At 41.8% G+C, this 22,681-nt stretch overlaps 2 protein-coding genes across 22 annotated transcripts in view; one reads left to right on the forward strand and one right to left on the reverse strand.

The window, feature by feature from the left end:
* The window catches only part of LOC121668147 (NADH-cytochrome b5 reductase 2), a 39,165-nt gene that overhangs the window by 33 nt on the left and 16,451 nt on the right, over window positions 1-22,681 (forward strand). For 3 of the 6 annotated variants that reach the window (XR_006017269.1, XR_006017270.1, XM_042035632.1), the window contains exons 1-9: window positions 1-130; window positions 221-367; window positions 1,013-1,085; window positions 2,136-2,242; window positions 3,155-3,284; window positions 4,032-4,115; window positions 4,633-4,718; window positions 5,308-5,407; window positions 6,369-6,567. The exon at window positions 1-130 is cut by the window's left edge and continues 33 nt beyond it. Coding sequence is in view for 4 of the 6 variants with exons in the window: in XM_042035632.1 (XP_041891566.1) it covers window positions 80-130; window positions 221-367; window positions 1,013-1,085; window positions 2,136-2,242; window positions 3,155-3,284; window positions 4,032-4,115; window positions 4,633-4,718; window positions 5,308-5,407; window positions 6,369-6,541 (951 nt within the window). In the remaining 2 variants the exon portion in view is untranslated. Of the gene's footprint in view, window positions 131-220; window positions 368-1,012; window positions 1,086-2,135; window positions 2,243-3,154; window positions 3,285-4,031; window positions 4,116-4,632; window positions 4,719-5,307; window positions 5,408-6,368; window positions 7,211-8,377; window positions 10,740-19,931; window positions 22,596-22,681 lie in introns of those variants that run through there. The other 3 variants (XM_042035631.1, XM_042035630.1, XM_042035629.1) reach the window with 3 other exon arrangements.
* Window positions 6,846-22,681, reverse strand: part of PPFIBP2 (PPFIA binding protein 2) — a 99,926-nt gene continuing 84,090 nt past the window's right edge. For 14 of the 16 annotated variants that reach the window (XM_042035614.1, XM_042035611.1, XM_042035610.1 and 11 more), the window contains 15 exons: window positions 22,584-22,644; window positions 20,681-20,722; window positions 18,964-19,108; window positions 17,638-17,670; window positions 16,935-17,073; window positions 16,178-16,306; window positions 14,808-14,958; window positions 14,524-14,635; window positions 13,970-14,058; window positions 13,143-13,265; window positions 12,407-12,532; window positions 11,424-11,612; window positions 10,868-11,038; window positions 9,269-9,334; window positions 6,846-8,615 (listed from right to left, as the gene is read on the reverse strand). In XM_042035614.1, coding sequence (XP_041891548.1) covers window positions 8,544-8,615; window positions 9,269-9,334; window positions 10,868-11,038; window positions 11,424-11,612; window positions 12,407-12,532; window positions 13,143-13,265; window positions 13,970-14,058; window positions 14,524-14,635; window positions 14,808-14,958; window positions 16,178-16,306; window positions 16,935-17,073; window positions 17,638-17,670; window positions 18,964-19,108; window positions 20,681-20,722; window positions 22,584-22,644 — 1,648 coding nt within the window. In that variant the 3' untranslated portion in view covers window positions 6,846-8,543. The remainder of the gene's footprint in view (window positions 8,616-9,268; window positions 9,335-10,867; window positions 11,039-11,423; window positions 11,613-12,406; window positions 12,533-13,142; window positions 13,266-13,969; window positions 14,059-14,523; window positions 14,636-14,807; window positions 14,959-16,177; window positions 16,307-16,934; window positions 17,074-17,637; window positions 17,671-18,963; window positions 19,109-20,680; window positions 20,723-22,583; window positions 22,645-22,681) is intronic. The other 2 variants (XM_042035609.1, XM_042035606.1) reach the window with 2 other exon arrangements.

The raw sequence follows: 22,681 nt of genomic DNA on the forward strand, positions 1-22,681 counted from the left end.
CCGGGAGGAGGAGCCGGGAGGAGGAGCCGGGAGGAGGAGCCGGGAGGCGGGACCCGAAGCGGGCCCTGCGTGGCCGGGCATGAGCGCGGCTGGAGCGGCGGGAGCCGCGGGCGAGGGGGCCGCCATGGAGGTACTTGCGGTGAGGGGCCGGGCTGCGCTGGGGTGGGCTGTGCCCTCACCGCCGCCGTGCCCTCACCGCCTGCCCTTCTCCTCCTCACAGGGAGCGCCTGTGGCCATCGCCGTGGCCGTGGTAGCGGCGTCCGCCCTGCTGCTGCTGCTGCTCCGAGGGACGGCGCGGAGGCCGAGCGGCCCCGTCACCCTGCAGGACCCGCTCGCCAAGTACCCGCTCCGGCTGCTGCACAAGGAGGTGACCGCGGCTCTGAGGGCTGTGGGGCATCGCGGGTATGAGGGCAGTAGGTCCACTGGCCTGAGGGGCTCTTGGCCAAGGGCTGCCCCAGGCATCGAATCCCCAGAGCAGGGCGCAGAGCCCCCCAAGGATGGCTGTGGCCCCTGCAGCCACCCTGTGATGCTCCCAGGGTAGGGCAGGATGCGTAAAAGCGTTTATGCCACGCTGCGGACTGTTGTTTCCCGGTGCTTTGCATGTTCAAGTCGTGGCTGTGTTTTTCCCTCGATTCCGGTCTGGGTGCACCATGAGAAGCAGGCCCGGCAGCCTGCGCTTCTGCACGCCCTGTCTTGCCTGATCTTTGGCCACAGGCATGGAATGTGCTCACTGGCCTTGGGCACAGGGTTTCCTGGTTTTGTCTATGTGAAGGCGCTGTAGGGATTGTGCAGGCAAGCAACAGTCGCTCCTTGTGGAAGTGAAGAGGAGAAAGCTGCTTCTACAACTCTTGATTTATTTAAACTTTATTTTTCACAGCCGTTTCTGTGCCCTTTCCCAGCATTTACCTTGCATACTAACAAAGAGCAGGCTTACTAAAGCATATTGTGTTGAGTAGAGTTTGAAATTCAAAGTAGTGGTGATGCTGACCTCATTCTAACTTTGGTTTTTTAGGAAATCAGTCACGATACTAAGAAATTCAGATTTGGGCTACCTTCAACAAATCATATATTAGGATTACCTGTAGGTAAGTATTGGAAACAATTATTTGTATTTCTGGTTTCTCATAGTTCTTGGACTTCTGACTGTTAGGGAATTTAAGGCCCAGCAAAGCAAGGAGCTGAAAGCTGCATCTGAATGCTGCTGTCTCAGAGAGAAATGTCAGGTTTCCCAGAGGGGGTTGTGTTTCTGATCTTTTGTGTGTGCTTTGTCCAGGTGTGTGGTGTAGATTAGAAATGGAGCAGTGAAACTGAACTGAGCCTGATGGAATCCATCACCAGTCAGGATATAAGCAAGAGTGGTATCTGTCAAAGCTTTTTCATATTTCTTATTTGCATTCTACTTCCACCTGGTCCCCTCAGTCTGTTGGCAATTGCCCTCATGGTTTTGGCAAATACAGTCATGCTTGTCAATGAGAAACTGCTGCCTGGGAAGATGTTGAAATATTTAGAGCCTTTTCTGTGCATGCACTTACCTTCACACACACTTCCATGCATCTGGAGTTCTGTGGCATGAATTTCAGTCTAGGACTGGCCTTCTTTCCTGAACCCTGGCACACTGACAGCACTGAACCTTGGACCTTGAATCAGTGATAATCTCTGCAGGGGGACGTCTCTCTCCCTGATCTACAGATGTGGCTCTGTTTGTTCTGCCCTGTTTGGCAGTTCCCTGTGCTGTATGACAAGTGTTGGGGTCACCCCATTCCATGCTGTGTGTCCTTGCATGGTGGCTGTCTTTCTCCAAATTCTCTTCTGGCTTGTATGGGAAAGAGTAATGGAACTGTCTGAATTAACTAGACAAATGATTAACTAACTGAGATGTACCCTCCAGTGCTTGTGTTTATCCAGATTCATTCTTAAGAATTTAGGAATAAGATCCTGAAACTGTATGACCATATTACTTCCTGTGAGATCCCTGCTCTGTGCTGAAAAAAGAGAAGAAACTGCACATTTCATACAGCACTTACATGGCAAAGATTTTCTCTGTCATTGCATGCATGGCAGGTTACAATACCTGCCTTTCTCTCTTGTCCTCCAGGGATCACAAACATAATCAGATTGCAATTCTTTCTCCCCAGGCCAACATGTTTACCTTTCTGCAAAAATTGATGGTAATCTGGTGATTCGAGCCTATACCCCAGTTTCCAGTGATGAGACAAAAGGTTATGTTGATTTAATTATAAAGGTAAATTTTGTTTTCCTTTAATACAGATAAGTTGCTAACTGGAAGGAGGGCAAGTACTTCATTTTAGTGAAATGGTTTGTTTTGATTTAGTCATCAAATTTCATCTTCTTTCACTGAAATTTCATTAAATTTCATTTTCATCATCATGTGTATCTGCTGTGTGGCACTGAGGGATGGCAGAGGTAGAGTAGATGGAGAAGAGAATCACTTCCCTGGCAATACTTTAGGAACTTCCCTAATATCTTTTATTTGGCAGTGCATGAATACTGATCTCTCTCCCTCAAGATGCCTGTGCTGCAGCTAATGCTTACTGCTAACAGCTCTAAACAGAAAACAAGTAAAATCCTTTAAGCTAGGGGATGCAGGATTATCTGATCCCAGGACTTCTGGATTTCCTAATCCTTTTCTATGATAGAGTTTGTCCTTAGGCAAAAATCCAGGGTTTTTTTGTGCATGCTCTGTTCTTCATGTTATAAGTGTGGTGAATTGTTATGAACTGCTTAATGCTTCTTATGTGCCTTGCAAGCTGAGAAAGCTGTTGTGTGGCTGAGTGTCTGGCAAGGTCTTAAGAAGGAAAAGATGCAGCAATGCTATTTTCAGAAGGAGCAGCTACAAAAAAGGGGTGAGACATAAGGCAATAGTGAAATGAGGGCACCAGCACATAATCTGCCTGCCACCCATTCCTGTTACCCTGGCTGTTTGTAGGGAGCAGAGGGATGTGCCCAACAGCACCTTTTAGTTATTTTGGCTGCTTCCTGTTGCAAGGCTCAAGAGACAACTGAGAGCTAAGAATTGCCTCGATTTCTTTCTCAGGTGCTGAATTTCAGGCCTGCAGTATTGTGTTCTACAGTTTGTAATACTGTGTGCAGGAAAGTTAGTGGTTGATAACGTGCAAGTAATTTGTTTTTACAGGTCTACCACAAAAATGTGAACCCCAAGTTTCCAGAAGGTGGGAAGATGTCCCAGTATCTAGATAACATGAAGATTGGAGATACCATTGATTTCAGAGGGCCAAATGGACTCCTTGTCTACAAGGGGACAGGTACTGTGACACAAAGGTGGGAGAGAAAAAGGGAGTTATTGGTTATTTTCAGTGGCATTTTATAAAACTTGACAACTGTAGAGAATCTTTTTTTTTTTTTAAGTGGAAAAGAGAAAAAACAACTTTTCTAGACATGACCATGAGCCTGTCAGAGTTGACATGACAGGAAAGAGTACTTTGTACTTACTTTGTGTATGGAGTAACTAATACTTGTCTCACTCCTGGGACTATAAGTCTGAAAAAATTGCTATTGCATTAAATGACTGAGAAGTCTGCACTGGAAATAATACCTCAGCTATACATATGGAGGGAGGTGCTCTAGATGTTTTTTAAGGTTGTGGCCTAAAGTACCCACTGAGAATCTCAGTGCTGTTACTGAATAACCTGCTGACTGAGAGCCAGCTCCATTTCATAATTAAACCAGGTCTGAGTTGACTGTGGGGAAATAAGCTCAGAGAAGTAATCCTCTTGTAGGATACAGGTAAAAGATTTTGCACTGATCTCAGCTGAGAGGAGCTGTGCACTTAAGTCTCACCCCAGAGGGCCGAGTGCTCAGCACTTCTTTGCATCCTGACCTCCTGTGATCAGCAATCTCCTGATGAATCTGTTATATCTCAGAGGAAGTGAGGGATTTCCAAATGATTTGCCTTAATTAATTGATCGGCTCTAGTAATTTATTCCCGTGGAATTTGTACCCATGTTTGTTTGGAAACTAATGTACCTAAAGGTTTTGAATATTTCTTCTAGGTACCTTTCTTATCAAGCCTAGTAAGAAGTCTGAAGCAGAGAAAAAGTTTGCAAAGCACCTTGGGATGATAGCTGGAGGAACAGGTAAAACTAATCCCATCATATGGAGTGTTTAGACACTGAAAATGTCTTTATGGATATATGTGAGGACTATCACTGTACCTTAGTAGCAGAGCACTTGCACCTGCATTTCTTTTCATTAATTTCTTTTTGTGGTGGCAGTACTGAGGCATTCCACGGCTTGAGTTTAGTCCTGGGGAACAGCAACCTGAGGGTTTGAATATTGATTTACCTTGTGACCTCAGAGAACTCACTTCATCAGTGACAAAAAATATTTTAGGACAATGTCTTGAGGGTAAAATGATGTGATAGAGAATGCTGAAGAGAAAAGCCCTGGATACAAGAATTGTGGGTTTGTTTTGAAACCATTTACTATAATAGAAATCCCCAACCTCTGCATTTGGTGTGGATTAGAAATCCAGAGATGTGTAGCCCTGTGCAAACCAGGCTCCCACTGAAGACTGAAGGAAGGCAGCATTAATATTAAAACTGTAGCCATAGAAAGAAATACCCATTTTTTAACAATTTTGGTTTTTAACAGGAATAACTCCTATGTTGCAGCTGATCCGTCAGATCACAAACGATCCTAAGGACTCCACAAAATGTTACCTCCTTTTTGCTAATCAGGTGAGTATTCTGACCCATCTGTTTGTTCTTCTCTAATGGCCCACTTGTTTTTGCTGGCCTCTGAGCTTTTTAAACTGATGGCACGTATTTCATACTCTTTCACACTTAGGTGTCTCCTCATAGTTTCACTGAATTCCTGTATTTGGGAATAAATGCTGTGATCAGATCCTGATCCCTCTGCTTATCTTACTCCTTCACTGGTTTCAAGGAAACAGGATTTGTTTCCACTAATCTGTTTGTACAGTTAACCTTCACCATACTGGTCGTTCAGGGTCATATTTTCCAGGCCCAGGGATAAATTTGCCAGGGTCAGGGACAAATCCAGCTCATTGTGATTTTGGCCTGGATTAAAAAGTCGTTCTAATTGCCATCTTTAGGACTGTGTTTAGGTGGCTGCTATGAAGCCTCACAGTTTGTTGTTCTTAATTTACAGAAGCCTGTAAAGATAAAAGCTATCATGGAAGGGGGAAAAACCAAATTACTTTCTTGGTTTGCATAATTTTTATCACTGCATTTGTTGTGAATGGTAGACGAGTTCCCATCAGAGGGCTCCTGGGATGGTTTGGAGCTAAACAGACTCATTTTGCAGACAGAAAATGACATATTGCTGAGAGCTGAGCTAGAAGACATTGCCAAGAGGCATCCTGAGCAGTTTGTGCTGTGGTACACACTGGACAGACCTCCAAAAGGTAGGGACACATGGAAATGCCTTGGCTCATCCCTGTGCAACAGAGGTTCACTCTTGCTCAAGGGGACATCAGAGTGGTATCAAGTGTTCTTGCCTTACACTTTGAGACTCCTCAGAAACAAACTTTACCCCTCACCCTGTTTTAAAAAGTGATCTAAACCAGGTGGGCATTACAAAGTGTGAACTCACAATTAACCTCAGTTGGGTCAGGCATGTGACTCAGTGCATCTTTTCATGTATTTCAGTTTTTGGGAATTTTCATCAAAAGTTCAGCTCTGTTTTGGGTTATCTTCCAAATCAGGTTGTGTTAGCATTTTGTTGGCATTGTTTAATACCTGTAAATATCATGTACACATCTTTGTTTTGCAGCAGCTCCAGATTAGATTCTGGTGAAACAGAGCTGCCATGTGTTTAGATAAAGGCATCATTTTCCTACCTGGCTCACTTCAAATGGCTGATGCATTCAATACTACTACTGCTTGAAATAGTTTAGAATGAATTTCTTCTTTTAATTTGTTTTCTCTTATCACTAAGCTACATGGCAGAACTTTTGTTATCACTGAACTTTGTCACTTCACCACTCTATCTCAAAAAAAAAAAAAAACCAGAATCAGTGGAAAAATGTGGTACAAGTCTCAGTACCTCTCCCTGCCACTGGGTGACCTCCCCTCACTGGAAAAGGTGATTCACTCTTCCTTTTTATTCCTACCTGCTCATTTCTTTTATATTTTATAATTTATTATTTTAAGACTTCCATGTCTTATCAACCAGATCCTTGTTATCTATAGGCTTATCGTCCCTATGGAAGGGGAGCACTAGGTTTGAGCTGAGTGAGAAATTTAACCCTCTCCTGGCTTGCACTGATGGTGCAGTAACTTGATTCTTCAGCTACTTGGTGAAGTTTAAAGAGGTTTCAGCCTGTACAGAGGTTCAAACTAATTGAATTAATTTCTTTGTTCCAGAGTGGAAGTACAGCTCTGGCTTTGTCACTGCAGACATGATGAAAGCCCACCTGCCGCCCCCTGGCAGTGAGACCCTCATTCTCATGTGTGGGCCACCACCAATGATTCAGTTTGCCTGTCAGCCCAACCTGGACAAACTTGGCTATCCCAAGAGCAGTACATTTGCTTATTAACATTGATGTCACCTGATACCTTTTTTGTAAGTACTGCATATTTTTCTACAGGAACAGTTGATGTGTAGCTGTGCAGCATTTTTGTGTGTGTGTGTTTTTAATTCCTTGATGTAATTTCTGTGGTTTGTAACTTCAGAATTACCTTGTGTATTTTAGTACTAAGAAGCTGAGAATTCATCTTGAGTTGTATGGAAGTTACTTAGTCTGACCTCTGAAGTTAGTATAAAACATTCTGAAGAAAAGAACATTAAGATCAGAGGACATCCAGATGTATTTGTGTTAAATCATTCCACAGTCAGCAAGAGAGAGGGGAACATCCAGAATTTATTCATAACAGTCAAAAAAATAAGCATTTCTACCAATGTTATGCTGATTAGGGTTTCTTACTACATATATTTAAAAAAAGAATCGTTTTGTAGATTGACTATTCACAGCCAAGTTAGCACAACAACACACTGAGTTTTAAATACAGCACTGTGTTTGGAATATCCCAGGGCTGCTGGAGCAGCCAATCCCATTTGCAGTGCTGTAACAAGTCAGCTGGCTAATTAACCTGACGAAGTATTTCACATGCCCATGGTACCTGAGCTGCTCACTAGCACTGACTGCATTGCCAGACTGGTATGTTTAATACCTTTTATTAAACATTAAACATTTGTAGTTTGCTGATGTGTAGACTTATTTCTCGTTCTTCTGGATTTTCCTTTTTTTTAATTTCAGTTTTCAGTGACTGGAAAGAATTTGCCTTGATTTTACCATTTTGGACAATAAAATCATGTGTTTAGTTTCTTATACCTGACCATACAGTGCAGGCACGGTCTGAGAGATTCATGAAGTGAAGACTGGGATAGATCACCTGTAAAAAACACCACAGGTGGCTTTCAAAAAGCCCTTGCTGCATCCTCTGGACAGCCCTGGAGGTTCCCTCTTTATTTGGGAGGGTTGTGGCTAGCAGTGGCCTGCCCTCAGGCTATGTTAGAACCTAAAGCAACACCCATAGTCAGCAAGGAGAAAGTAATGCAAACCAGCCCTGTACAAAGTCCTTTTCCCTATAATTAAGGAGATTATTTTTCTGGCATTTGTCTATTTACTAAGAGAGCTTGTTAATAGCTCATTAATACATGAGACAGACATGTAAACAGATGCCACAAGTAACTGCTGCTGTAAAGGTGCCAGCTTCACCCTCAGCCCCCCAAAGAGTAAGAGGCCATATTTCCCTCTGATGCAGTCCTGTCTAGCCCAGTACAACAGCAGCAGATTTATTTTGTCAGGTGTTTTAAAGAAATAAATCATTGTTTTATTCTGGTACTTTCCTGGTAGTCTCAGAGTTACAATTTCCTGCTGCAGTTGTTTTTGCCTTAGGTAAAGATTTGTGAACATGGCAGCTTGTCATCCTAATAAAAGCAAGGGTTTGATGGACAGTCCTATATTCCATTCTTCCCATCCCACAGTGCCCTGACTTAGGTAAAAAGAGGGCAGGACATGTGCTAGTGAAAGGGAGGAGAGATTGAAATCCTTTCTGGGGACCAGTCTGGCAAGACCCCAGGAGCAGGGAGTGAGCCATTACTGCTGCTCTCACCAAAATCCCTCTGAATTTCCCAGGTAGCTCTGATTAGCCCACATGGTACAATAATGTATTAATGATTCCTGCACTACAAGTTAATTATAAAAATAAAAAATTACAAAAGGTCTCTCAGATAACAATACATCAACATACCATGTAAAAGACAACTGAATAAAAGGGTAAAACACTGCCAGTCTTGGCTTTCCAGACTCTGGATATGAGTCCACTCCTCTCCCAACACCTGTTTCCCATTACATTATGTGGAAAAACAGCACAGAGGAGAGTTACCTGTAACGTGTGGCTACACTGACAACAGGAAGTGCTACGTGGGAGGTGGCAGCAAAGAGGGAAAGCTTTCCTGCTCCACAGCATCCAGCTGCTCCTGGCCACTCCTGACAGGCATGAGGTATGAGTCATGTTCTTGGTCATGCTGAAGCATCATCTCCAGTCTTCAAAGGTCGGTGTTAAAAACCTGCTGTCATTCAGCATTTCATCCTGGCTTAGCAGGGTCTGAAAGAACAAGATGGGGAGGAGTGAGGGTGTTTGGCGAGAGGCCTGTGCTCCCAGAGACACAGCTGCAGTGAGATCAGGCTCACAACAGAGGGGGTGAGAGCCACACACAAAGGGAATTTCTTCAATATAGCTTTAAATAAACTTTGCTTGAGGAAATTCTTAGAGATTTTGTGTGTGGCATGCAACTCAACTGTATCACATAACTCTTCATTATGTCTTTCAGTCACTTATTTTTATTTTTTAATAAACTAGCTTCTATGGGATGAAAAAGCAGAAGTGAGGTGTTTTGTTTCGTTTTCCACAGAGTTTTAGCCCATGTAAATTTTCCAAAGTCTGTACCTCATTCCTGGCCTTTGCTGTGACTGAGGTGGTGGTTACCTGCAAAATCTTTGAAGAATTGTTTTCATTTAAGGGGATGAATATCTGTCATTGGGTCAAAGAGACAGCAGAGTTCATGAAAACTTGAAGAGGCCTAAATGAAGCTTAATTTCTGGAGCAATTTAAAAGCAGAGTTTTTTGTACTGAATGTCCCACCAGGTTCTAGAACAGTGACCCACTCACTCTTAACTACCACCAGCAATGACCAGCTTTCAGTGAGTTCTAGCAGAACACATTTGTGGCTTTAAACCAAGAGAGGAATGAGTACGTACCGTAAGGTGGCTTATGCCTTGGGAAAGAGCCCCTATTTGCATTACTGTGCCTTCTGAGTGTTCCATCTGTAAAAGCAGTCAGGAACTAGTTCAAATCAGACAGTATGTGCAATTTTATTCACTTTACATGCAGCTTTGGGAGGAATCTGTGCCTGGACAAATGAAGTTGGGATAAGTTTAAAAGCTCCTTAACAAAAATGCCTCTGTGCTACAAGGTATGTGAAAATGCATTTAACAGTAGGAAGAGTGGACCCTGATTAAGAAAGATTGATTCCATGAAACTTGGCCTCTAATTCACAAGCAAAAAGAAAGAGCTTAACTGATATTGTCAATACAAAGTAATATTTTCCAACTGGTCTGACACTATTTATAGTTCTGGTAGGCTTCTTTCACAGGCAAGAAGTCCTTGATACAGTCCTACCTCTTTTTACATAGAAACGTTACCAGTTCTAGGGCATTGCAATTTCCTGCATGGATGACATGCTCAGAAGTCATGCTTAATAGACAGACCATGCTCCTAGAGAAGAATCCAGTCTTTCTGTCATGCTTGAACAACTGCACAGTGCAAGTTCTTGGCTCAAAGTTAATGCATTCCCTCACAACTCTTAGCTGAGCAAGTGGACATCCATACTTAATCACGGTCAGGGTTTGGTATTCTCCCTAGGTAGGAGCAGTACATTGAAAGAGACCACGGTTAGCTAATGAACATAAATGTTAGATGCACTAAACCATGCAAATGAAAAAATTACCTTCACAGTTAGTCTTTTCAATGTTGTGACCATTCTCTTATCAGGCTTAAACTGTTTTTATGTCACTGGAGAATGGGCAGTTTACCGTAGCTGCCGCTGTGTGGCTCTTGTGTGTTGCCAAAGTTCACACAAGGCTCCAGGAACGCTCCGTTTTTCAGGGTTTACATCCCTTTACACAACCGCAAAGTTGAAATAAAATTTGGTGTCTTTTAGTCTTCATCATTTGTCTGTATGTTGTCTAGACAGTTTCATTCACAAGTTCACTACTACATAACAAAAGTGAATTAACTACTGGTTTATTAATAATTTGTTCATTCCTGATGCATTGTCTTCACATAGATTGTCTAAGCAGAACTACTCCCCACTGTACACAATGAAAGAAAAATTCAGTTGGATTCTCTGATTACTGTAAAAAATACAATCCAGTTGTACTTTAATATAGCTTTGTACAAATTTGTCCAAATGAATTCATTACATTAAAAACCACCCGTAAAGATAATGAAAAAAAATAGTGTGCCATACTAGGATTATGAAAGCTAGAAGTACAAAAGTTTTGTGTTTACTGCAGCCACCCCCTTGACTGACAAAATACCTCGATCTTCGCAGTGTAAAGGTGTCGTAGTCCTGAAAAAGGGCTTGAGGATGGATGAGTTTATTATGATGTCGATTTAAAAAAAATACCCCAACATTCTTAGCTTGGAACTCTTTCCAGTGTCCACAGCCAATACTTTCTCAGTGAGTTCATGCAGATGTAGCAAAGAGTTTGTAATAGGGGAACATTTGGTTATTGGCAAGCTTTGGAATGCATGGAGGGGATGAGATGAGCATGGCATCAGTCTGTCTGTCCCACCTGATCCAGTTCCCTGTCAGTGAAAGGACTAAGTCCTTTGTAGCCACCATAGTTTTTTGAAGTACCATTCGTAGCAGCTGGGCTTGTATCCATAGGACAAATGTAGTCTGTTGATTCATCAAACTTCTTTTTTCTTAAGTTTCCAAAATGCGAAAATCCAAGTTTCTTTGGCTAAAACAAGTAGTTTTGAGTAAGACAAGTTAGGTTGTTCTTCAAGCACCCAAACTCCCCTCTTTTCATTTACTACTATACCCTGGTCATTCAAGTACATAGACTGTGAATTAATGATGTTTGTTTTCAAATGGGGAGTTACAGTTGATGTTAGATGCACTTACATGGTGTTCCTTCTAAGACAAGACAGAACAGATTGCATGCTTGTTACAGGAGCTGATTTAAACAGATACATAGTAAAAGCTTTGGTATCTAGAATTAAGGGAAATGTAGCACTCCTTCTAGAATTCAGCTCTCCCTGCCCATGTTTGTCCCTTATTTTCTTTATAATTCAGAGCAGAGAAGTCTGACACTGACATTTCTCCTTTTTGACAGCAGCACCTACCCGAACTTTGGCAGTGGTGGTCAGAGGTGTGTGTGCTGCTGACTCCATGATTTCTCTTTTTTCTTGTTGTGCCTCTGGCCCAATTAACACGTTAAAATTGGTGGTGAGGTGGCGGCGCAGGAGGGTCTTTTGAGGTGGGATATTTAGGAGCATGGCCAGCGTGTCACCATTGAAGCGAGGTTCGAGAATCTGGGAAAAGGGCAGGATATTTATTTTTTATAGAAATATTTACAATAGGAAACTGCTACAGTGCTTAGCAGAGGATTTCTCACTAAGTATCTGTCCACATTGGACCTCTTATAGCTCACTCATGATACTCACTGGGGTTTGAATGGGAAATACCTGAAAGGAGCCAAGAAAAAATGCTGAGCGTGATCAGGCAAATATATATTTATATTTATCATCAAACCATACATTTGTTTGGGTTGAACAAGTTTGCTTTCAGAATTTTCTGCTCTACTCAGAGTACAAACTCAATACGATTTCTACTACTTCATTTTTGCAAAAATTCGACAGCAGTGGAATCGTGGTATTTCAGAACTCTGCCACTAGTGAGCTGCAAGTAGTTCTGAATGTTTTGAATTAAAAAAATGTCATTCCTGACTGCTGTGATTTCAGGGTGGCTATTTAGCATGGCTCAGAGCTCTGGTAAAGCACACAAAGAAACACTCTGTGATGCCTTAGCAATAAGCAACTTTCGCACAGCACAGGTCAGGTTTCCTTTTATGTGCTGCTGTCAAACACTTGTGCCCAGCTCAGCTTTGATTATAAAAAGTGGTTTAGCTGTTCCTTTTTTATTTTAGTTTTCCTTTGTAATGTTAAGATGCATGGATGAGATAAAGAGCCTCCTTAGAAGGCCTGATCATGCTGTCATTATTGCAGATGTGTTTGTTTCCTTCTGCTTGATGAACATCAGATAAAATATGGTTCATATTACAGCCTTCAATTTTTAGTAGAGACATAGTAAAATGGTAAATTCTTACGATCAGGCCCCCATGCACTCCGCTGCCTCGAAGGTTGGGTGCATATTCTGCCAGATCCACTGATCTGAGCCATTCCATCACCCTGTGGTTGGACCACTGCACCACATCGGAAGGTGAGATGTTATTCTGTTGGAGGGAGCACAGAAGGTGATTGCACCACAGCCTGCATTGTCTGAGTGTGTGAGCATGCATCCTCAGTGCAGATAAAAACAGCCTCCCTCCTCTTCCTCCAAGGGCATTTGTTCTTCCCTGACTAAGGGACTGTTTCTGTTCAAGGCCCCTTCAAACAGCCTCTGGTGAGATCCAGACCTGGTCTAGTACTGATGAAACCCCCTGTGTTGCATCTAGTAGTGCAACAGTAGAGATTACAGATTACAGGTGTTACAAGGGAACATTTTGACAATAGTGTTATGGGCAGTGCGTAATACTAAGGCAAAGCAATGCTGATCAGGTAAGGCAAAAACCTCACAGATTTTAAAAATGAGGTCAGGCAAAGATAAATAATTCCAAATTATTCCCTTGGAAGCTGAATTAACTTTTTTTCCACTATGGAAATAACTTCTAAAGAGAAATGCATGAGATTCAACTTATAAGTGGCATAACTGCTGCTTTGGGTGCAAGTCCCCAGTGGCAATAATTCTACTGTATCACTGTACACTGCTGCCTTTCTGTCCCCTTTGGCTGGGACCAGGTCATTTGTGCTTGCTTCAATTAATTTATTTAAGCATTCTTTTACCTCCTCAACTGGCCTCCTGCGTAGACAGTGGGGGTTAAAGCCATTGACGTGCAGCACATGAATGGCACATTTAATACTCAGGTGGTGCAGCTGACTGGTGACTTTCAGGAAGAGAAGGTCATTCTGTGAAGGAGAAAAACTTTTAGGTGGCACAGAACACACACCAAAACAGATACTCTCTCCCCAAGTACACAGAGTTTAAATTTGCTGTGTAGTTTTATATAACATTACAGTGACTGTGGTTTACGTAAGATGAAGGTTTATACTTTAAAGAGGGTTTGGTTTTTGTTAGGGTGGAGGTTTGGGGGGTTCTGTTGTTGGTTTTTTGGGGTTTTTTTTTAACATTGCACTATAGGCAGGAGCATAGCCTATTTAAGGCAAATCCAGACCTTAATTATCCAGGCTTGGGCAGGAGAATGGGAAGAAAACATGGTGGCTGTGTGTGGTTCATGGTGTGCAGTGAATGTGGTCAGAGCTGTACAAACCACTGGATTTTCTGCTTTTGCTTTACTGAATATCATTGCTATCTTGCTTTGGAGAACAACATGCTCCAGAAGTTACATGTTAAACAGGTCATTTTACTTTTAATCGTGGTGTGCTACGTGATACTGAAAAAGGACTTTGCAGAAGTTAGCCCTAACGTATGACTTGTTTTATGGACCTTAGGAACAGATTCCATGCACTAGGCAGCACAAAGGAGTTATTACTGGCACTACTTCCGTCTTGCAAAAATTCTTTAGCTGCTCACATTCAAAGGAAAATTGTAAAGTATTTTGCTTATTCTGAGGTCAGATTTGATTAAACTGAGGAAAAAGGTTTGTACTTACCACAGTTAAGTACTGTAACATCCTCCCATCTACTCTGGATTCATGAAATTGGTCTTTGTACTGAGGTAAGCCAATGTCATCAAGCCATCCTGCAGATGTGAGAACAGTGGGGAACCAACTCCAGATCAGTGAGAATGAAGCCCTTCTCCCTTCTCATCTGGCCTGGCTTCTGAGGCATTCAGGTAGCTCGTTCTACCTATTCCCCTTTCCTGAGGACAGCCAAAAGCAATTCCCCACCGAAGAGCTTTGTCCACACTACCCCCATGATATTTGACAGTACAGGAGCCCATCCTCTGCAGCATAGTGTAGCTCTTCCTAGACTGAGCCCACCCATTTAATTCCCTGCAGTCTGACAGAGCTCTCCATGGAAGAGCATACCACAAGCTGCATATTTGGATGTCAAGAACAGCACAAAAATCCCCAATTCTACTATGGTGAAACTTAGTGCTTTTTAAAAGACATTTGGTAACTGCTTAAACGTGTATCAGGCAGCCCTGTCATAGAGGGGGGAGAAATTCCTTCCCAAACAATTCCATGAGAGCTCAAACACTTACGTGTCACCCAGATATGATCAAGTTGCGCAGACTTCTCATCTTGTTTTGCATTTATTGCTTTAATGGCCAAAACTAATTTCTTCCTGTGCAGTGGATGCTTTATTCCCATTTCCTGCAACAAAAACCATTAACAAAGAGTTTGCCTTGCCTCTGGCTCCTTCCCTCATTTGGTAGCTTTCAAAATTGATACTGTGGGTTTCAGAAAGGTAGAGCCAATGGAGAGGCTCCACCTTTGGAGAGGCCTGGCTGGACAGAATCAACAGGTAGAGAGAAGCAGTGATTACCTTTTCCATGTCCTGAGGTGTGGCAGTTAAGAGTGTGTGGCCTGACGTCACCCACTGCCGGGCAAAAATCACATACTGGCCCAGGCCAAAGTCCTCAAGCCAGTTACAAACCCTTTCAGTGCTCCACTGAGCAAAAGGAGCATTGTGGTCACTGAAAAGCACAAGAAACATTGAAAAGACGTTAAAGGAAAGAATGAATGTCCACACTGGAAAGCTCATCGTGCTGCCAGAGGCAGGACTGCAGCAAATCTGTTGGTGTGCTCTGTTCTTGGGTGTCCTGGGAATTTGGCAGCCCAGCCACAACCTGTGAACAGTTGCAGGGCAGATAAGAATTTCCCATTTTCTGTTTGAAAAGAGGGAAAAAGGAATTGCTGAATTGTTGGGGAGGATGAAACAGGAAAACCTTGGAAATATGATTGCCTGACAAAAGATTTTGGGAATATGAAAACTACAGGCAACATCGAAACGAAAGCCACTTTTGAAATACCAGGTCTTAGTTACTGAACAACTAGAAAACAATGGTATGGCCACTGAAGTAATCCCCTCTTGATGAAACAATACCCTCTGCTTGCAAACAGGTCCAAGGGTCAGAGCAGACCCTACTAGCTCAGCAGAAGGGGTCCAAAGAGTAGTTTTTAGGAGTTAAGATGTAACACTCTATGGTAATATAAGAACTCTTATAGGCTGTATGTAAATGCTATAGGATTTGTATCTTGTATTAGATTGGTTAGTGACAATTAGAATATTCAGTACAGAAGATGATTTATTGTATTGTAACCAGAACTTCAGACACTTCTCTATTCCTCTCTTCCACTTCTATTCCTTACTTCACTTCCATTCTATTCTCTTGCTCTTGCTCTTACACTCTCTCTCTCTCTCTCACCCACTTACTCTCCTGCTTACTCTCTTGGGCCTGCTCAGAGCTGAGTCTAGCAGCTCTGAGCAGTGCCCCTATACCCACGCCTTTACAATAAACCGACTGTGTCCCAAGACCTGCCTATAGAGATCTCTCCATCCGTCTACGTCTGGCCGTCCCGACTGAACCCCAGAACCCGAAACCTACACTGAATCCTCATCATTATGCAGATATTCCCACAGGAGATGATAATTCTCCTTGTCCTTTAACAAGGTAAAATTTTTGACACTCCACCAAGCAGTGAGTGCTGCGACTTGCAGCTGGAGGAGCACAGGCAGAGAGATTCTCAGGATGATTTTGCTACCAGAGAAATTCTTTCCAGCTGTTGTGGAATTCCACATGGACCGAAGTGCTTGGGAAAACTATTTCCCAAGAGGAGGGTTTGGCTGTTCAGCACTTTTAACAACGCCACACGTGACAGGCTGTGCCAGGGAGAGGAGGGAGGAGCCATTACCTCTTCTGGCCTTTGGTGTCCTTGGATCGGGATAAGCGAGGTCCAGCTGTTGCCCGGAGACCGCCCCTCCGAAACTCTGCCAGGCCCAGGTCGTCTGCAGGGAAGTTACCTGACTGAGTTCTTCGTATTCTTGCAAGACAAGAGTGCCACGACAGGACTATTAGCTGGTGACAGAGGATGTTTGTTCTGCATGGAAACTACAGTGACAACTAACAGCTCTGCTAATCTCCCTGGGAACCACAAATGCCAAATGCCAGAGGTAACTCAAGGAGTTCTAGGAAATTCAGTCTGGACTTAACTCTGGAGGGGGAAAAAAGAGCTCCACAGAGCAGCCATAACACTTTGATCCAATTAATAATCCAGACTTGGAAATGGCTGCTGTTCCCGAAGCCAGTGCAACCGTGCCCTGCTTTTGGTTCTTTCTGTTTTCTCTAGTTTTTTTTACCTGGTGTCTTTTGTAATGGACAACTTGCTAGAATTTAATTTTTCATGGCTAATAAAACTACTGGCATGCTAAATTAATAGCAGTAGGAGACAGCAGTGCCTTATTTCTTTCAAGAGCATGACGCTGTGAACACTCCCAGCCATTTTTCCACACCTTATGTGTGTTTTTAAGGACACACCCGTGCAATCCCAGAACTGCTTTCTCTCCCCAGATTTTAGGTTATTCTTGCTATAGATAATTGGAGATTTTGCAGGGAATTGGATTATTTCTCAGCTAAAATGCTTTGACAGTGAATAAAAAACATAACCTTACTTTCCCCAGATTTTCTTGATCCCTTTTGGACTCTTTCTGTTTTCTGGAGACCATGGAGATTGTGGGCTTGAATCCATTCCCGAAGAAAGAGGTGAAAGGTCATCCGAGACCACCGTAGCATCCATGTTCTCTGTTTCTCCTGGGTTAAGAACAGTGTTATAGTCACATTTTATACTAATTTTTGATCAAGTTGTTGTCTGGGAGGCTGATGTTTAAATGCAGAGCATGATAAAAAAGTACAGATACCTATAACATTGTTCTTGTATTTAAAAAAACCCCCATGCTCTGAAGGTGAAAAAACAGCTGTACATTTGTTACCAAAAAAAAAAAAACAAACCAAAAGAATAAAACATTGGGTGAAATAATTTTGTTATTTCAGTCTTTCCTATTTAACTACATTATTTGAATTCATTTAAGGTCTTCTTGCCTGCTATTAATACCTCAACTCTTCCATCAAAATCAGTGAGAATTTTTCTAACTTCAGTGAAAAGAAAATGAAACCAGGAATAAGTGTAATAAAGAGAAATCCCATGTGAACGCCATACAGCAGGAGCTATTACTTCATTTCAGTACTGCATGTAAGAAGTTCAATCTAGAGGGCCCAGTTGGGATTAGTATTTCATAGGGGAAAGGAGGGGGAAAGGAAAGAAACAAAGTAAGCAGCAAAATGGTGTTAAAGTTGCATCTTGTTTGGATACAGTACCTAGCACGGGTGCACTGACACTCCTGACGCGATCTTCAGTCATCCCAAGAAGCAGAAAGCCAGATGGAGAAGCAAAGAAGATACAAAACACCAGCAAAATAAAGTTACAGGAGGACAAAGTAGTTAAGCTAAGCATTAAAAGCAGAAACAAAAAGAAAAGAAGCAGTTATGCTTGACATGAAAGTGAATATGCACAAGCCCCAAGAACTCTGTACAGATCATCTTAAGCAGACAGAGATGATAATGGATCTGTTTGGGGCTTTTCTAACTATTCTTGGACAGTTTTAGCACTTTAAGCAAATACTACAGAGCTCTACGAAGCCTGCAGGGTATCTGAAATGAAGCAACGGCTAAGATTGCATCAGACTGCTCTGAAATACAGAACTGGAGGTGTAATGACTTTGCTGCACATGCAAGAAACAAACCAACCTGCAGAAAAAATTCTCTCAACTCAGTGTATTTAAGAAGCCATTGCTTGTTTCTAGAAAAAGAACATTTTCCTTTACAAGCTCACCCATCCTTGGATAATCCTGCAGTTAAAGACATAACAGCATGGCTCATGCATTGCCTACAAAGTTGCAATCACAGAAAAGCTCTTTCAAAACCCCTAAACAACCACAACCTATTGCAATCTTGAGATTGCAGCATGCTAGCAGCTTTCGGGACCACGAGGCCTTAAAATAAACTAACCCCCACCGAAGAAAAAACAGCAGCCAAACAAAAAAATTCCACTGTGACTTTTAAAGTGTAGGAAGATTTCAGAATCTCAAGGGATACCCTTGTGCCTGAACTCCCAAGCTCTTCGGTCCTAGAAAAATACCTGGTCCTGTGCCTCACTCTTAACACCTTTTGTCAGTAAATCTGTGCTTAAGGTGCCACTGAAAGGAAATTAATACAGGCTTCCACAGGGCTGTGGTTGTGGAATGACAATATATTTGTACTTCCAAAACCCACGGATGTTTCTGTGCATGGTAGCAAGTTAAATTTTCACTTGTGGGTCCCCGTGAGCTACAGCAACCAACAGTGCTGATACAAGCATTTTTACCCAAAATGTTCATGTTTTTGATAATTGTATTGTAAAGTTTCAAATGGTACTGTCAAATGCAACAGAAAAAACCCCTCCAACTTAAACTGATCCTTCACTCTGCTGTGAGCTATGGTAATATTTTTGGTATTTGTTAAAAAATAAAAGTAGTACAGCATTCCCTAACTGAACCATGTGAACATCATGCTGCATTGTTCTGGCCTAGCAGATTCTATCCCATGCTGTGTCCCAATCCCTCAAACAGTCGGGATTTTCCCTCTGGGAGAGGCACAGGTACATACTCAGGCCTGGGATGCCGTTGTCATCGTTGTCACTCATGCCACATCCGCCTGGGGAGTTATACATTCCCTGCTCTCCGTTCTGCAGGGGCCGGGGCAGCTTTCCTGGCAATGTTTGGTACTTGCTGCCTTTCACAACTGGCTTACTCTGTTGTTTTTAAAAGAGGGAAAGAGAAAATAAATACAAAATCAAATCGCTCACAGCACTAGCAATCCAGTACACAGTGTTCTTAAAGCTGAGAAAAGTATGGTTCAAAATGACTCCTACACTCCCTGCACGTTCCTGCTTACAGATAACTCAATTTAAACCCATCAGTCAGCTGACAGTTTTCTAGCTAAGACATAGCCTTGCCTTCCCCCATCTGCTCCTCCCACTTCAGCCACTGTGCATTACTTTAAAATATATGTTAAATGTTACCTGGTTTTGCTGTAAGAATTTTTCTATCTGTCTCCCTTTCCTATAGGACCCTGGCACTGTTTAATCATTTGATATTTTCAAGGTCAACTTTGATAGTGCCTAAAATGCGTTTAGTTACTTCTCAGATCATTTTTTTTCCCCCTATTTTTCACCAGACTGTTTCTGCCTCACAATCGTATCTCACTGGAATTTAACCCAAAAGCATTTTTATGCCTCAAATTTTCTCTAACATATTTCCCACCACCATTAATAACAGTGAAAAAATCAAGACCAAAGTCAGGGTACAGAAATCTAACTTTTGTAAGGATGAAAATCTCTTTGTATAGACAGAATTGTAAATGTGAAGCTTTTTAAAAAATAATTACAACTAAATATAATTGCCAGTTCTACTACAGAACCTAATTTTCCTTGCATTCCAGTGATCATCTACTTGAGCATTATTCTCCTTGTACAAGAGTTCATGAAATATTCCCATAAATCTGACAAGTTTTGAGCCTAATAAGTTACTTTTTCAGGCAAAGCATGTGTTTCACAGAGGTGCTTTTGCTTCCAGTTTTGGAAACGGCTTGTTGGGATTTCTTCAACACTGAATCCAGATGAAAAGATGGATGAGGCATCACTCTGGGTGAAAACTATAGGACAGAGATGCTTTTTGAGACAAGCAATGAACCTGCAGCTCCAATCGACAGTGGTAACGGTGTACAGCCAGTGTGTGCTTTGGAATAAACTCACACTGGTAAATGTCTCAGCATCTGAATGGAGGTTTCATAGGAAAACTTTGCACTGGAAATATGGAAACCACATTTAGTGTAGAGGAACATATAGCGTGCTCCTTTTTAGTAACCCTATTCCAACAAAATTGTTTCAGAACGTTGTCTGTGACAGGATGATACATTAAAAATGTAATGAGATAACCACTGCTTTATCTGTTCTTATTCCAAGGCCTCGAGGATTCTTTGGATACTACAACTGCAGGCCAGATTGCACAGTTCCTCAACTTCTGCTCCTTTTTGGCAACTGCAGGAGTACATCTCAAATATTGTATGAGTAGAGAAATTGTGTCTTACATTAGCAGTGTATATTCTGAGACTGACTGACCTCAGCTTCATGTAACAAACTTTTAGATAAAAGGTAAAACCCAAAAGATTTTCCTCTCAAATCCTTACCCCCTTTTGTTTGTCAGCACTGGAACTATGCAAACATTTTAAAGACAAAAAGACTATAAAATGCAAACCCAGCCATACCATCACAGCACGTCACATCACAACAGAGAATTGTTAGGGAAGGTTGCATTTAATATACCTCTTGTTCTACAACAGGCTGTGCTGGTTTTCCATCTACATACTACGGAGTTTCAGGGAGGGCAATTTCAAAGTTTTATGGAAAAAAGCAACAGACAAATGTTAGTATTAACATACATACACGGAACATCAAATGCAGTCTTATTGCTACAGAGGTGCTGCTTAGTGTATGGACAATATATTACAAGGACTGTTACCTCTTCATTTCATTTGAATCCAATATTTAATACTAATTGTGTTTGTTCATTCCCCGCTCTACAAAATTCCTGTTTAAGTTCTGTGGTGATCAAAGGAATTTTGCTCTTTCACGTTTCTGGGTGGTCCCTTTAGACTTACTTTGAGCTGGGAACATAACAGCCATTTAACAGTGAGACCAATATGGAAACAACTGACATAAAACAACACACACAATCCTCTATGGATCCAGCTGAAATCATAAGGAGCTCTGATAGAAACCAAGTGATAAAAATTCCACCACGGTTAGGTCAGGGACACCAATGTGAATTATTATTTTATTATTATTATTGCTGGAAGCAATGGGAATTTGAGCTTTGAGCAAGGCAGAGTAACTCCAGCAAGCAGTGCTGCTTGCACAGGTTCTCTTGGACTTAATGCAAAAAGCTGTCTTGTCATGCTGTGTCAGCAAAACAAGGCTTCTGGGCCTTAGTTTTGGTTGCAATGTTCACATTTAGCCACTCACTGATACACACAGCGAGGTCTCAGCCATTTCATTAAGAGGCCCTGTGCTTAAATTAGGGCACACAATTCAAATGCCTTGCTGAGCCTGGGGAGGGGTTGCTACAATTCTCTCATATCCTTGGTAGGTTCTTCCTCTATGGACTCTGATTTTATGGGTAGAGCACTTTTACAGCATAAATGTGTAGGCACAGCCTTATCACAGCATATCACAGAGACAAATTCAGATTTTTGATTTAAGACAAGAAAATAACTAAAAGTTATGACAAGAAGACCTTCATCAATTCCTCATGGAATGAAATGTTCGTTCTGATTTGTCACATATGTGTGACCACAATGAAATGAATGCAGCACAAATGTCACACATTCTATTTGGTCACTGTCATCTCCAGCAATTCGAGACAAATACTAGAATATTTAAGAAAAATTTTTTAAAGTCAACAACTGGAGCAATCATAGTACTGGCATCTGGTTTAAATGGCATTACTGGGTGTAGGTGCCCTGGTATTAGGCCTAATTTGAGTACAGAAAGCAACAACAGTGTCAAAAAGCCGAATTACAAAAGTGTAGCAAAATAACAGTGTACATAATGACAAAACAAGACTCTGGAGCACAATGTAACAAGACTCTGCAAACCGGGACATTTTATTCCCGAATGGAATTAAAGCCTTTGAAGTATCAACAGTGCTCCTGCTGCTTTAACTAAGGCTGCATCACTGCCATCTTCAGGAATGTCACTTGTAATAGAAAGCTAAGGGAACTGCACTCATAGCTACATGCAAACACTCAAAAAGGAATCCTATGTGGAAATACCCAGTCCCAACATTTAGCTACTTTCAGGATTAGCTGCCTTAATATTTTTAGTGATTTGGAAGTAAAAAATATTTTAAAAAAACCTTATAAACAAAATAATACTGCAGTTTAACAAAATGACTTCTCATTATTTCTGGTATTTCTCTTAAATATTTTTTTTTTTCTCTCAGGGGAAAAACTGAATTTGAAGGTGTGTCCATATGGGTGTGTCAACCAGTTTGGCAATGAGGTGGAAAACGAACCTGAGCTGTTTTATCACTAGGACTCTTTCCCCATATAGAGAGTTAGTGGTGGTTAAAGTTATTATATGTGAAACAGAAAGAGTATTTATACTTGATCTTTGTCTTTTAGTTGTGACATTAAACACCAGAAGCTGTGATAACAAATAAACCAACCTTTTCCAAGGACTCACTCTGCAAGTCTTCTAAACTACTTGACTTTTTTTTCTGTGAAACCCTGAAAAAGCGACAGGAAAAAATCAGCAGTTAATACA

The sequence above is a fragment of the Corvus kubaryi genome, unplaced genomic scaffold (assembly GCF_017639235.1).
Source record: "Corvus kubaryi isolate FWS band 111438036 unplaced genomic scaffold, C.kubaryi_AGA036_p1.0 37384, whole genome shotgun sequence".
In the NCBI taxonomy this organism is placed as follows: domain Eukaryota; kingdom Metazoa; phylum Chordata; class Aves; order Passeriformes; family Corvidae; genus Corvus; species Corvus kubaryi.